The 14695-nt window shown below is 49.3% G+C and overlaps 1 protein-coding gene across 1 annotated transcript in view; it reads left to right on the top strand.

Annotated features, from left to right (window-relative positions):
- The first annotated feature begins 6198 nt into the window (after positions 1 to 6198).
- COL20A1 (collagen type XX alpha 1 chain) overlaps positions 6199 to 14695 on the top strand; it is a 45063-nt gene continuing 36566 nt past the window's right edge. The window contains exons 1-8 of the mRNA XM_062009448.1: positions 6199 to 6271; positions 8564 to 8674; positions 10326 to 10469; positions 10645 to 10803; positions 11584 to 11781; positions 13003 to 13158; positions 13625 to 13744; positions 13887 to 14051. Of these exons, the coding sequence (XP_061865432.1) occupies positions 6199 to 6271; positions 8564 to 8674; positions 10326 to 10469; positions 10645 to 10803; positions 11584 to 11781; positions 13003 to 13158; positions 13625 to 13744; positions 13887 to 14051 (1126 nt within the window). The remainder of the gene's footprint in view (positions 6272 to 8563; positions 8675 to 10325; positions 10470 to 10644; positions 10804 to 11583; positions 11782 to 13002; positions 13159 to 13624; positions 13745 to 13886; positions 14052 to 14695) is intronic.

Genomic DNA, 14695 nt, shown 5'->3' with positions numbered 1-14695 from the left:
GGTAAGCAGCAAGAAGTTTGATACCAAGCAAGTGAATACATCTGAGCTCCCCTGTGCTGTCTGTGCAGTCTACTGAGAGCACAATGTGCTTTCCAGATGGCCTGATAAGCTGTGCCATCGACTCTGTCAAGAAAATAAGGGAATGCAGTGTGATGAATGCTCCCTTGGAAAGAAAGTCTAAGGCTGCTGCTATTCCCTTGGCTTAGCCACGTCCACAGCCAGGACTGGTTGCTCTTCCCAACTGGTTCTTGAAAAGGTGAGACTTCTGTGATTGCTCTTTTTGTGCCCCCACCTCCCCAGTAAGGCTTAAATTCACTGTCCAGCTTCATCTTGGTGTGAAGCCAGGCAGTGATGTTAAACCTAGTGATGGGAGGCAGTGGGGGAGAGACCCTGAACAGTGTCTGCCCAAAAAGAAACGTGTTTGACTTTGGAAAGGAACAGAAAGGAGTGAAAGCCACCAAAAACCCAGCCCCTCTGTGCCTTGCTGCTCCCAAGATGATTGCATCTGCAGGCCATGCAGAATATTCACATGCAGAATACCCTGAAAGTGAACTAAATATACAATGACATGTAACAACAAGAAAAGGGGGGAGGTTTCTTGCTTTCCAGTTCACAGAGCATCCTGCTTGTGATCAGCCTGCAATGCTGATTGCCAGCACTCCAGCTTAGGGCAAGTCTTTCAGTGCAGCAGTTTTGGCCAACAACCAAGTCTTAGAAATAAATCAACCACAAACAAACAAACAAACAAAGTGGTGGTGATTTGTGTTAAAGTGGGAGCTGACTTTCCTGGAAAGCCTGGTGTCAGCTGTGTGTTTGGTGTTGCATTGCTGCTGGCTGCCCTTCTTTTCCCTTGCTATAAAGTGTTATGTTCTCCCCCAGCCCTGGTGCAGAGGTGATAGGACTGCTTGGAGCTCAGCATTCCTGGAACATGGTCCAAGCAAGATATTTGCATTGATAATCCATTGGGGTCCTTCCAGCCCCTAAGTGAAAACAGACAATCTTTTAAGCCACTTGTCTATACTCACAGTTGTTATTTCCAGCCCTTCAGAGCTGAAGCAAAGCAGCATCCATTTGTCTTTTTGGTTTTTCAGTTCTGGCTTGTGTTGCTGTGCAGGGAGGGTTTGTGTGTCTGTGGTGGCCCCAAGGTTTAATCCAGAGTGTTGGGCTTGAACTGAAGTCAAATCTATGTTGTGGGCATCTTGGGAAAGGTAGACCAGAAAGGAACAAGGAGAACATAAGCACTGGAAGCAGCTCCAGATTTGTCTGACGTGAGCAGAGCACGAGTTTTAGCCCTGGATGTGAATTCCTTGGAAGTGAAGTGCAGGAGGTGTGTGCTCATCCCTTTCTCACCCCTTCTAGTTTGAGAGTAAACTGTGGCAAATCTGAGCAACTTCTGAGATCCAGTAGGAATTACAGAAGAGGTAAGTTGTGGCATTTACATTGTGGTGCAGTGACAACCCTCTCTGCACAATGCTCCACGTTTGGTTTCAATGATTGAAGTGCTTTGGTTTGGTTTTATCCTTTAACCCCTATATTGTGATGCTTTTAAATACTTACTAGATTATAAACCAACTCTGCAGGGAACTACCAAATGTTTGCTTACTGTGCAAAATATTTGCAAACTATGGGTGGGGTGTTTTTCCTCTCTAAGCTGACACTTTTAAAGGTGCCTGTGTTCCCCTGGAGTGGCACTTGCAGTTTGCTTGTTTGCAAGGGGAGACTGCTGCTGACAGTCCCCAGAGATGTAGCTGAAAATCTGGGCTCCATTGTCAGTTGTTCCATTCCTGGTAATGATGACAAAATCTTTCTGAAAGAAGTCTTGGCATGGAGTCTGGGGGCTCTCCCAAGGTCTTCCTGGGGCTGGGGACCATGGGAGCTCAGGGGAGACTCTCCCAGGGTCCTTCCAGGGCTGGGGACTACAGGAGCTCAAGGGGAGCTCTCCCAAGATCTTCCTAGGGCTGGGGACCACAGGAGCTCAGGCGGGGCTCTTCCAGGGCTCTTCTGAGGCTGGGGACCACAGGAGCTCAGAGACACCTCTCTCAGGGCTCTTCTGAGGCTGGGGACCACAGGAGCTCAGAGACACCTCTCTCAGGGCTCTTCTGAGGCTGGGGACCACAGGAGCTCAGAGACACCTCTCTCAGGGCTCTTCTGAGGCTGGGGACCACAAAAGCTCAGGGAGGGCTCTCCCAGGGCTCTTCTGAGGCTGGGAACTACAGGAGCTGAGGGGGCTCTCCCAGGATCTTCCCAGGGCTGGGGACCACAGGAGCTCAGGGTTTGTATCCCACAGCTGGGAAATCTGCAGCACCCTCGAGCTCCAGTTCATGATTCAGCCTCTGGCCCTGCAAAACTTACAGATGTGCTTAATTTACTTCAACACATGCAACGTGATTTGCCTTCAGTGCAAACCCCGGGCTCTCAAATGTGTAATGGGATGTGACCGGGGCCAGACTGATTCCATCCCCGGGAGGCTGATGGTGGGTGGGAGCCATGACTTGTTGCTGCACTCTAGGAAATCACCCTGCAGCTTCCCAGACAGAGCTTTAGCATCTAGTTACCAAAACCAGCTAAACCCACTCAAAGCTGTTTCTTGCCTTTCCTGCAGGCAGGGGCCAAGCAGTGCTCTGGCTGCGAGGTGAGGGAATCGCCGTCCCTCTCCCTCTGCTCTCCCTCCCCTTCCTTATCCCTCCTGACGTGTGGGAACTGAACTCTCTGCTCACACCGAGGAGCAGATGAGGCACCAGAGCTGCTTCTCCCACCCTGTCAGAATGTAGCTGGACTCCGTCGCGTTCCCGGCTGCCTCCAGAGGTCTGTGCTTCGTGTCCCTTTGGGGCTGGGTTTGCAGGGATGCAGAGGAGGGGCTGCCTTGTTCTGGGGGAGGTGTGTGGGGATAGTCAGAGCAGGGAAGTTGTGCAGGGTTTTGCTCTCTGGGAAACTTGGAGCTGGTGCAGCTCAGCTCGGGGCAGGGCTGCGATGCTGCACGGGCTCTCAGCCTCTCGTGGTGAAGCAGCTTCGAGACTCACCCACTGCAGGTCAGGTCTAAATATTGGCAGGACTGCTTCAGGAGTTCTGTTGGAGTGCTGGCTGGGAGAAGTGTGCTTTGCTTGTTGGATTGGTTTTTCTTTTTTCTTCCTTCTGTTTCATGCTTAATTGTATCAAACCCGTGGGAAGCTGCTGCCAGAGAGGACTCTGCTTGGAAGGGTTTGTTGTCTGGGTGGGTTTTTCCTACCTGGAGCTGTGATGTGGGTCTGAATCAAGCTGATGGGACTAAGCCTTGCCTGGGCTATGGGGAGCTGCAAAGGCTCAGCCTGGAAGTGAAACTTGTGCCTGACTTTTTTTTGAGACTGGTGTTGAGGTAACAGAGTTTTCATTCAACAGCTGAGCTGAAATACAGCAGATTCCCAGGAGAGAGCAGAAAGGGCTTGATGAACGTGGTGTAATTGTTTTAGGCTGTGTCAGGTCCATGCACTCAGGGAGTGTGGGACAGATTTACTCCCCATGAGCACCTTGGGCAGGTGGCTGGGCTGTTCTGCAGGGCTGTCCCTCTGCAGTGAGCAAGACAGGAGATGCTGTAGCTTCTGCCAGTGCTTCTGTGTAGAGACAGTGATGACCTCTGGGATGAGAAAACGTCCCCAGACTGTGACTGTGGAGGGTGGGAACAATTCACAGTATCCTCCAAAGCCCCATTTTTAGCTGTGCTGGGTGAAACATCTGCCAGGGGTTTTTTGTACAGGTGATTTTTTGGTCTCTAGTGAGTTGAAGTGACTCCTTTTAAGATTTTGTGCACAAATAAGGGGATGTCCAACTGCCTCAAGCTCCCCATCCCCTCTGAGCACACAGCTGGGAGTGGTGTTTCGTGTCCCCCCTCAACATTTTCCAAGCCTTGGAAATACTCACCACATGCTCCATGTGTTACTGGCTCCAAATTCCTTCCCTGGGCAAGTAACAGGAGAGGGGCACCGGCGTGCCAGAGGCTCCCTGCCTGCCAGGGGGCTGATGTCACCGTCATCCCCTCAGTCCCAGTGTCCCCAGCTCAGCCTGGCTGGATGCTGGGGTAAAAATGAATGGGGAAAGACCACAAAGAGCTAGAATGGGGGCTTGGAGTCCAGCAGGTAACCTGTGGGGAGCAGAGAGCTCCTCCAGCCCCAGATCTTCCACCCTTTCAAGCAGATGCCTTTGTTACTCCTGCTTTACAGGCACGAAAATGAAACAGTTTTGGAGAAGAGGCAAAATAGCAGTGGGTTTGCCTCTGAAGGAGGAAGAAGAGATGACGTCTCTGTACTTTGCTTTAATCTCAGTAAAAATCCACACTCCTGTGGACTTTATGAACCCGGGTTGGATCTAGTTTAACTCTTCTTTACTGGCACATCAGAGTGGAAGCTCCTGGCTGAACTGGACCTTGCAGTGAGCCCAGTTGAGCACAGGCTGGAAAAGTCTGTGTGTTTATTTCACTGGACTTTGGAGTCCCAGATAACCCTGCTTAAGGTGAAAAGACCTGAAAAGTGCCAGGCTTTTGCCACAGTTTGGCACCCCATTTGCCAGAAGATAGGTGGGGAATTCTCAAGGGAATCAAGAGCAGTTTGGTGGCCTTGCAAAATGTCACAAACTGACTTTTGTCCATTATTGATTCAGGGACATTTTTCAAGCTTCTTGCTGTTGTTTGGCACATGTCTCTGCAGCCAGGGCAGCCTTTGCTTTGCTTGAGGTGCCAGTCAGATGCCTGAAACCCACCTGTAGAATGTTTGCTCTTTTTAAAAGCAATGACTTCATTTAGCTGGAGAAAGAAAAAAAGCAGGTGTTTCCCATGGCTAAGGGCTTCAGTTACACTGCAGTTGTTCTCTATAACCTGATCTTCAATCAAAAGGGGAAAACAACCCACCCATCCCAGGCTGAGCAGGGTGGTTAACATCTCCCTGTTACAACTTGCATGCTTTTCCATTCATTCTTGCAGCAGTTTGGAACTGATTGAAACCCCAGGAGATCAGGCTGGGTCACTTGAGTGCATATTTGTTTTTATGTGAATGGAAACAGGCATTTGCCAGGAGCCTCCAAATACCTCTCCATCCACGTGAAGAGCAATGAAATGTCACTGCAGACAGCAGCAGAGGAAACTTGTGCCTGGTGTGGTTCTGCCAAAAGCAATGAGGTTGAAAAGAGCAGCTCAGAAATGACAGATGCCAGTGATGTGTTGCAAAAGGCCAATAGCGTGTGCCTCCAACCTGGTGCATTGGGACTGAGATGAGAGGGAGGCAAGGTTTCCATGGGGGTGGGTTCATTGCTGAGCTAACATTTCTGACCCAACCTGAGTATAACTGAAAGCCAAAGCAATGGGAACTGAAGATCCTGGAGGTCTGTGGGCTGGCCTTAGCCACCCAGCTGCAGGTTACTCCTAAGTCCAATTGATCTGCATGATTAATTCTGTAACTGCATCTGGTTTTTAACCTATTCAGAGGAACAAATCAAAACAAGTCAATCCCAACAAGCCCTGAATGTCACTTCTCAGGGACTCCATCACAAAATCAGGAAGGAAAGCTTTGTTTCTAAACTGTTGGCATATAAACTCAGACAGGTCTGCAGTACCCTTCCTAGGGGAGAATTTATCACAGCAGCTGTAGGGTCATTACATCCATGATGTGAGAAGCCTGTCTGAAAAGAGTGCTCCTCTAAATGCTTCTCCCTTTCTGATCAGTGGGTGCCTTGCAGGGACATGAGCAAGGTGCTGTGTGTTTGTGTAATTACAGTGATTTTGGTCAGGATCATTGGAATGAATTACTTCTGTATGGCTGAAACCAGCAGTTGTTCTGCAATCTATGGCTGCACAGTGATTTGGCCAATGTTGTTTATTTCCATAACCAGAGCAGACCACAGCACCTATCATCCCACCCATCTCCAGGACCAAGCAGGATGAGTACTGGGTGGAAGCCTACTCCCCATCAGATTTATAAACACAGTTTAGTACTGGGCCAAGGCACTGAACAGTATTATGCAGAGAGCAAGAATATAGAGTAATACACAGGAATGGCAAGAGAACTTCCACATAGCTCTCTATCCACCCTTTCAGTGCTGCAATGATGCACAGAGCTGTAGATCTCAGCTTGTGGTCCCTTAACTGAGGAATGCACAAAAATGTGTGTTGACATGCTGAAGTGTAACTTTTGCTTCTCCTCCCTGGTGTTTGCCCTCTTGCAGGTCCTGCTCACCATGCTGATTCACATTTGTTTCTTTTTTGCCTGCCTGCCTGTGGTGAGCCATGTCTGGGGACGAGTTGGCCAAGGTAAGGAGCGCACTTGTCCCTGCTCTGGGCAATTCCCTGTGGTCTGGCCATCCCCTGGGTCAGCCTGAGTCCTTCCCACATGTGAGGGTCATTCCCAATCACACACAGGATTTCATGGGGTGGCTGTGTGTTGGTGAAGCTCCAAATCTGTTTCCCCAGATGAAGAGCAACAGGCAATACGGGGGCCCATTTAGAGAGAGCATCTTGACCCCTCCTCACCCTGCAAAGTCTGTCCTCATCACTGGCAGCAGGTCAGCATGCTGCTCCCTCACACCAGGGATGCATTCCAATCTCTATAAGCAATGGAGGATGCTTATGTGATCTGCAAATGAGGCTTGAGAAAGAAGAAGAGCAAGGGTGTTGTTTCTGTGAGTCACTGCATCTGTCCTCTGGTCTGAACCTATTGCTTTGGATGTATATGGTGAGATGTGGTGTAAGATCTGGATAAGAAAGCAGGAGGTGCATTCCTGCTGTGACATATAGTGCTCCCATAGTACTGTAAATGACCAGAAAACACCTCTGGCACCTCACCACTGCCTTTCTGATGTTGAAGAAGTACCTCTGTATGAGGTTTGAACCTTCTGTGGAAGCAATCAGCACAAAAGTTTGAGAGAGGTGATGGTCTTTCAGAGTTTGGGCAGATGTGTCTCCATGCTGTGTATCTTTCAGACCAGCCTCTGCAGTTAAGTCAGGACTTAACTCACTGTCAGCTGGAGAGCAAGGTTACAGCATCAAATAGCACACATCCAACACAGGGCAGGGAAACAGTGGAGCTTTCATGGCACTGGGGTTCATTTGCATCCTGTACATAATGGCTCTTTAGAAGATGCTGTTCTTTCTCATCTGTCTGGGGACATTCTTGCCTTTTTAGCTTCTGGGCTCCTAGAGTGATGGCTGAGGAGCTGGACCACACTTGGTCAAAAGAAGAGAGCTCCATGTTTAATCTAACTATGAATTCCCCTTATTGTTCCATGATCCTTTACCATTTCTCTTAGACATGATTCTGGGATTTGATTTTGCCCCTCACCCCTCTTCTCCCTGTTTTCTTCCTTCCCCTTCAGATTTGCCTGGGGTGGGATGTGAATCTGAGCTTTGTTTCCCCAAAATAGTCATCTGCTTGTTGGGCAGCCTGCAGGAAGTCTCTGCAAGGAAAGGTTAAGGCACAGATGTTGGGCTGAGACAAGCAAATCCTCCCTGCCAGCTCACATTTTCCTGGGCTTTGACTTCATGGAGATGTCTGGACATCATGCAAGACCACATTAGGGACCTGATAGTCCTGTGCAGCAGTTTTTGTTGGTACTGAGATGGATGCTCCTGGACACCTTAAGCTTTTTTAAATGAGTGATGGTAAAGGGGATCAGTAACAACTGCAAATGAGAGGGGAATCTGAGTGCAGATGCTTACAGCGTGCAGGATGTGCTCACTCACTGTGAATCAGGGCAGTGGGCTGGAAAGGCAGCTGTAGGTACAGTGTCAGGAAGGAGGAGAGAGAAATCTGCTGATTTGCCATCCTGTCTCCAGTCAAGTGAAAAAGCTTCATATGGTGACATTTCTATGTCAGTACAGCTATGTTTTACCAAGGAACCATTGATTCAAGAGTGACACACGAGCTCAGACAACTAGCTGGGGTTTAACAGGCATCTGTGAAATGTGGAGATGATAAGGGAATGTGCTCTTCTTTTTACCTCATTGTCTGATGGGATCTTTTTCCTCAGCATTTGTCATTTAGTTTGCTGTTCCCTGTAGCAAACTGATACAAGCTGGTGCCCAGGAGTTATGGTCCTGCCAGGAACTGTTATTTACACCTTATCAGGTTTCCTCAGCAGCCCAAGCCCATCAGAGCCTCACTGAGCCTTTTTCTCTGGTTCCTCCCATTTCAGATGCTTGCACTGCACACACTTGCTGAAACAAAACATTCTGCATGGAAGCTCCCAGGAGAACCCTCCAAGAAGTGAGGGGTGCAGAGAAAGCTCTCACCTCTGTGGCAGACTGTTTTCCTGGCTGTATGCAGCAGTACATATTGAGATCTCCTTTGAGTGCCTGAGAACCCCTTCTTGGCTGCACATTTGCAGTGACTCCCAGTGGGTTTCCTGGCAGAGGGGCTGGGGACTGCAGGAGTTGCTTTGTCGTGTCAGAGCACGCTGAGGACTTGCATAGGTGAAGGTTTCCCCTGCACTGCAACTGTTGTGTTGTCTGTAGAGGAAATGCTGTGTGTGGTGTTCTGTGGGTGCAAAGACAGAGGGAGGAATTGCACCCATAATGAATGGTACAGACATGTCTCCTCCTCCCCAGGATCAGGCCGGCTGAAACTCACTGTCCTTTCAGAAGACAGGCTCCAAATGAAGTGGAAAGAGACTGAAGGGAACATCAATGGCTACAAAGTTCGGGTAAAGCCCATGGCAGGTGTGTGCTCAAGTGCTGGATGTCAGACCCAGCAGGGATTTGTGTACTGAGCTTTTTGGTTGGTGGGCAACAGGACTTCAGCAAGAGCATTGCTTAGACCTTAAGGTGATGGAGATAAGGCAGAGTGAATAATCCACTGGTTGTTCTGTGTTGATTGTCTAGAACAAAGCTTTCTCCTGGGCTGTAAATGTGGTATGGACCAGAGGCAGACCCTCTGGTCACCATGAGAGCAGTCTGTAGCAAGAAATTCATCCCCCTTCATCCCAGGGGAAAGCCTTAGCCAGAAAAAGTTGCATTTTGGGATTGTGTGAGGAACAAAAAGATGAGGAAAGATTCATTGCCTGGTTCTTCTGTGGGAGCTCCCAGCCCTTCCTACACCTATAGGGACATGAGATAGGAAGCCCTTGACCTTGTGTGAGTGTATATGTGTATGTGACTGATCCTCCTGGCTCCCTGACTTCAGACACTGAAGCTGATGCTGTTGGAAGGGCAATGACATCCCTCAACAAGAGCAGTGGTTGGAGGCAGCCTTGGTCTTGGCTGGCATTTGATTTTCAGCCACTACCAGAGAGCTGCAGAAGAGAGCTGCCAGACGGCAGCGTGTGTGGCAGAGCTCTTGTGATTATCCCCCTGCTTTTAGCTCAGCCCCCACCTGTTTCCCAAGCTGGAGCAGGAGGTTTCTCATTCCTTCCCTGCCCTGCTCCTCCCTGGGCCTCAGCTCTCTGGGGAGCACTGAGCATTCAGGGAATGCAGGGAATCCCTGCCAGGCTGCCAGCACAATGCCTGAGGCTTTCCCTCTGCCTGAGCTGGGGACCTCCATCTCCAGCCCTAAACAGGAGCACAGGGATGGTGGGGTCAGGAACACATCCACTTCCATGCTTTAAAGCTCATAGACCTTTCCTAACTGGAGGGTTTAGGGAGCTTGTTTGTCTTTCCCTTTGTTTTGTGTAGCACAGAGCCCAGTTTGCTGCTGCTTTGCAGAGCTCCCTCCTTCCATCTGCTCAGTGCTGTGGCAGCACAGAAATGCTCCAGTTCAAGGCATCACAGACCCAGGACAGGTCCCAACACTGTGAGACATGGCTGGAGGGGTCTGGAGGCAGTGGCAGCCCCAGAAATGAGCTGTCTCCCTGCAGAGAGCAGCTGCCCTTGGGGAGAGATGGATCTTGAGAGACAGCACAGCAAGAGTGGCTGGGTTAACAAGATGAGTTCCAAGCGTCAGTAGTGACTGGAGTCATCAAGCCACTACCTCATTTTGTCACATATGACCTCAAGCAGCTCAATTTGGTTGGATATTTTTGTGATCAGCCTTTAATGCCTGTTGCCCAGTGTCTCAGCCTGTGAGGAACAGCTTTTCCCTCAGCAGCTTGAGAAGTTGGTGAGAGTTGCACTAATGCTGGGTGGGGACTGGTTTTCCTTTTGAGGCATGTATAAGGGATTTTAAAAAACCCCAAAACCCCACAACCTAAACATTCTCCACTATGGGCTGGGAGAAAAGAGTGAAAATCAGAGATGCACAGAATCAGAAACAAAGAGACAGGAGTTGCCTGAGGTCCCTGGGCAGACATTCCCTCCATTGCACAACTGCTTTTGCTACTGTCAGCTTCAATGTAAGCTCTGCCAGGCTCTAAACAGTGGCTTCATCCCACCTCAGGGGACTCGGAGCAAGAAGTCATGCTGAAAACCAAGACTCCCAAAGCCACGGTGGGGGGGCTGAGCCCAGCCAAGGAGTACACGCTGCAGGTTTATGTGCTCAACGGCTCCCAGGAAGCTCTGTTTGCCAAGAGGAAGTTTGTGAGTAAGTACAGCACAGCAACATCATACCAGCGAGCTCCATGAGGCTCCTGGAGATGTGGCTCCTCAGAGTTGGTTGGGAGGTTAGAAAGGGGGATGGTGAAGGCTCAGGAGGGGAGGGATAGGCTGTGATTCCCAGACCTGCCCAGGTTGAATCTCTTTTTGCTGGTTTTCTACAGTAGAGGAACTCAAAAATGCATCCCAGCTGAGAAATAACCGAAGAAACTCAGGAGCTGTGTCAGGAAAGAATCTCACCTCACTGGGGAGCTCAGCAGCTGAGCACAGTGGGGTGTCAGAAGCCACCCCAGCACCCCTGAACACCCTCCTGACACAGCCAGGTAGGTGCACTGATGAGTCTGGAGTCATGTTGGATTGATTTTGAGCCACAACCTCTGTCATGCTACCCTAGTTGGGGCACTAAGCACTGCTGTCCCTAAAACCACTGCTACCGTCTCCCTGCAACCTTCATCAGGGATGTTCATTCCTTGAGGTATGCCAGCTCAGTCTTATCCCTTGTGTGCAGCTCTTAAACACAGTAAGCAACCCAAAAATACTTGCCCTTCATGCCAGCCAACCTGAAAAATCACATCCATGGGCACATGGGGCTGACTGGTATTCCAATTCAGCACTTATAGTCATATCCCTCAGCTGAGAGTGGATCATTAGAGAACAAGCTGTGTCCCAAGGTTGGCTGCAGATGGTCTATAAGAAGGTGTGATCCCTCCCCTGTGTCTGAGGACTCTGTAAGTGCATAAATTCTCATGTGGCTGGCAACAAGATTTGCAGGAGTTCAAAGGGTTGAATGAAAGAAAGATCCATCAGGGCCATTGTGCACCAAAGGTTTGCACCAGCTCAAGATGTTTCCCTGATTCATATTTGACAAGCTTTCGTTGTTTTTCATCATCAAAGGGCAACCTGTTGATGTGATCCACTGCTAACATGGTTATGAACTCCTGAGAACCATGGATGAGGATGGTCTCCTTTATCTAGGAGCCTTTTTGCATAAACCTTGTCAGGACTTTCACCCTCTCTGAGCCCCTAACAACTCTGCTGAGTGGAGCAGGTTGCACAGGGATAACACAACCAGGACAATACATTTTCTTCTCTTTGGAGCACAGCAAAGGACAGAACTGAAAAGAAAAGGCAGAAGGGGATTCAACCAAAGGGCTCAGGAGAAACAACAAGAAACCAGCCCAGTGTGGAGGCCAGAGTGACAGAAACAACACCAACCACAAAGCCATCCCAACGTGCTCCTGCAAACTCAGAGAGAGAATCTCTAGGGAAGGAAAAACCCACAAAGGATTCATTGAGGAAAGGTGAGAGGAGCTCCAAACGTGTTTTGATCCTTTTTCCCTACTGTTCTCCCTAATGCTCATGGAATGCAACCTTTCCATCCTCCTTGCTGTCACAGGGATTTTCAGGGATACAGTTTTCAATTGCTAGGTCCTGCTTTGGGGAACTGTCAAGGGTCACTGGAGAAATCAGGAGTCTCTAGAACGTCACAGATTTTAAGACAAAGTGGAGCTAGGCCAAAAACTCCTTCCAGATGATTTCATATGTTGGTTTGTCACTCTTCTCCCTCTTCAAACTGCTACTTCCCCCTCCTTCTGATATTGTATTCTTCAGTAGACCCTTCCAGCCATGGACCTTTCCAAGCCTTCAGAAGGGGAGGAGAGCGTCAGTGATGTTTGTCACCTGAGCTGCTCCACCTTCTGGGCTTGTTCCTCGTGTTTCACAGGTAACTGATCCGTGATGATCCTTCAGCTTCATCAGTTGAGGCTGTGGCAGGGCAGATGACTCACAGCACTGTGAAACCATGGCAATGGGATGGGGACTGGCCAGAGCATTCTCACCTGGTCCCTTGAGACCAGTGGGAATCTGTGGCTGTGAGTAACCTCTTTGGAGCCCATTGAATATTTATGGGATCATCTATTTCTCCCTCCCAAAGATGGAGAATCCCCCATCCAAAAAACCAGTCAAGGAAGATGCATTTGATGAGCAATTTGTCCCATCTTAACCATCTTAACCTGCAGGTCTGGGGTGGGGAGAAAGGCAGAAAGGCAGGGCTTGAGTGTGATATCAGTAGGTTTTCTTATGGAGAGACTGAATTTAACATAAAGCCACAAAATCATTCCAGCCCACAGGGGATCTTGTGATGGAATGGAATGAAGGAATCACCTGTGATTCCTGGAGACTTGGGGAAGATAAAAGGGGTGCACTGGGGCTGAGGCTGAGATGTAATGGAGCTGACAGCTTGCAGAGAGTAATGCCTGAGTTAGGCACATGCTTCCTGACAGCTTTAACCATTTTGTGGCAGAAATCCAGCCACACACCACTCAGTTTCTTGATACTGAAGTGGGTCACCCTTAGCTACATGGTTTTCCCAGGATGCTGGGGTGTGTCAGGCTGGCAGATGGTCCAATCCACCATCCAGACAAGGCTTTACAGTGCACATTTTCTTCCTCTCTTCAATCTGAAGCAGTTCTTCCTCTTTTATAATTGCTTCTCTCAACACCAAACCTTTTTCCTGCCCCCAGGTTCGCAGTTCCAGTGTGACACATCTGCCATGGCAGATCTCATCCTGCTCGTGGATGGATCCTGGAGCATCGGGCGCAGCAATTTCAAGCTCATTAAGGAGTTTCTGAGCAATTTGCTTTCCCCATTCAGTATTGCCCAAGACAAGATAAGAGTAGGTAGGACACTCTCCTGTTTCCTGGCCTTGGGAAGTCAGTGTTTGTAAGAACTTTGCTTTGTGTTCCTGCAGTTGTGTGCTCCTCTTGTGCTCCTTGAGTGTAGGATGCTGCTTGCTGCTCCTCACAGGTTTCCCATCTGGTAGCCAGCTCTGGCCTCTAGTGGCCATCAGCAGTAGCTGCACGGTGAACTGAAGCATCTTTTGGGCAGCTCCAGGTCGGGCAGTGGTGCTGAGACGAGAGAGACTGGATTTAATAGCGTTGTAATGGATTTTATACCTTTGTGCTTTGCTGCTCCCCTCTGAGGAGGTGCTCAGCCTCCACAGCACCACGCAGGAGTGGTGACAACATCACATTCACTGTTTTCTGACATCTTCCCATAACAAGCCTGACTCTGCATCCCCAGAGTAGGTCTTGTCTTGCAGCTTACCTTGGCTTGCATGATGCCAGTAGCTCTTGCCTTCCCCAGGGCTGTCTCAGTACAGCAGCGATCCCCGCACTGAGTGGGATCTCAGCACCTACTCTACGAGGGACCATGTGCTGGAGGCTGTGAGGAACCTGCGCTACAAGGGTGGCAACACCTTTACAGGTAACTCCACCTGCAGTGGGGGAAGCTGTTCCCATGGGATGACATGCCTGTGAGGATCAAAGCCACTGGGGACAGAGAAAAGGGTAAAGGAGGGGACTGTCTGCAAGGCTGTTGTGCACCATCCATCTCTGTTCCTCCTCAGGTCTGGCCCTGACCCACGTCCTGGAGCAGAACTTGCAGCCAGCTGCTGGTGCCAGGCTGGAGGCTGAGAAGCTGGTAATCCTCCTGACTGATGGAAAGTCCCAGGATGATGCCAACTTGGCTGCTCAGACCTTGAAAAACCTGGGCATAGAGATATTTGCCATTGGTAAGATCACAGTCATAGATAAGCTGTAGGATAAAGCCAACCTGCTTCTGATCTTCTTCAAATTGAACGTTATGTTACCCCAGCTTTGGAAGAAGCATCCAGAGGATATAAAGTTAAGGTAGTGCATAAGGCCTCGTTGCATTCTAGCTGAGATAAAAATGAACTACTTTACTCATCACATGCAGTGTCTTTGAAGGATGTTTTGTTTGTTTAGAAAAGAAAAGGTCACTGACATGAGAGATTTCACACCTTCCATCTAAAACCCTGTGTGAGCCTCCGAGACCTGTGCCAGGAGCCCAGAACTCTCAGGTGTGGGATTAAGGAGAACACTGCAGTGGGGAGAGCTGGAGGCCTCCTTTATAATTACTGCCCCTCACAACTTTCCGTTTCTCTGAATAATAACATTAGCTGCTCTTTGCTATCTGGCAGCAATGGTAAGACACCAAATGGCCTTGAGCAGCTCTGTCCTTGATGACTACACAAGTCTGCTGGAGATGAATACAAGAGCAATTATGTTGCATAGAAAACTCTCTCAAAATTGCAATCCACAAAACTGAAATGCCAATTTAGGTTGGGAACACACTCACAAGGGTGCATTGCATGGGGTATGTATCTCAGTGGCTGGCACTGTGATTTCTTTCATG

The sequence above is a fragment of the Colius striatus genome, chromosome 16 (assembly GCF_028858725.1).
Source record: "Colius striatus isolate bColStr4 chromosome 16, bColStr4.1.hap1, whole genome shotgun sequence".
NCBI lineage: Eukaryota > Metazoa > Chordata > Aves > Coliiformes > Coliidae > Colius > Colius striatus.
This window is presented reverse-complemented; position numbering and strand designations above follow the sequence as displayed.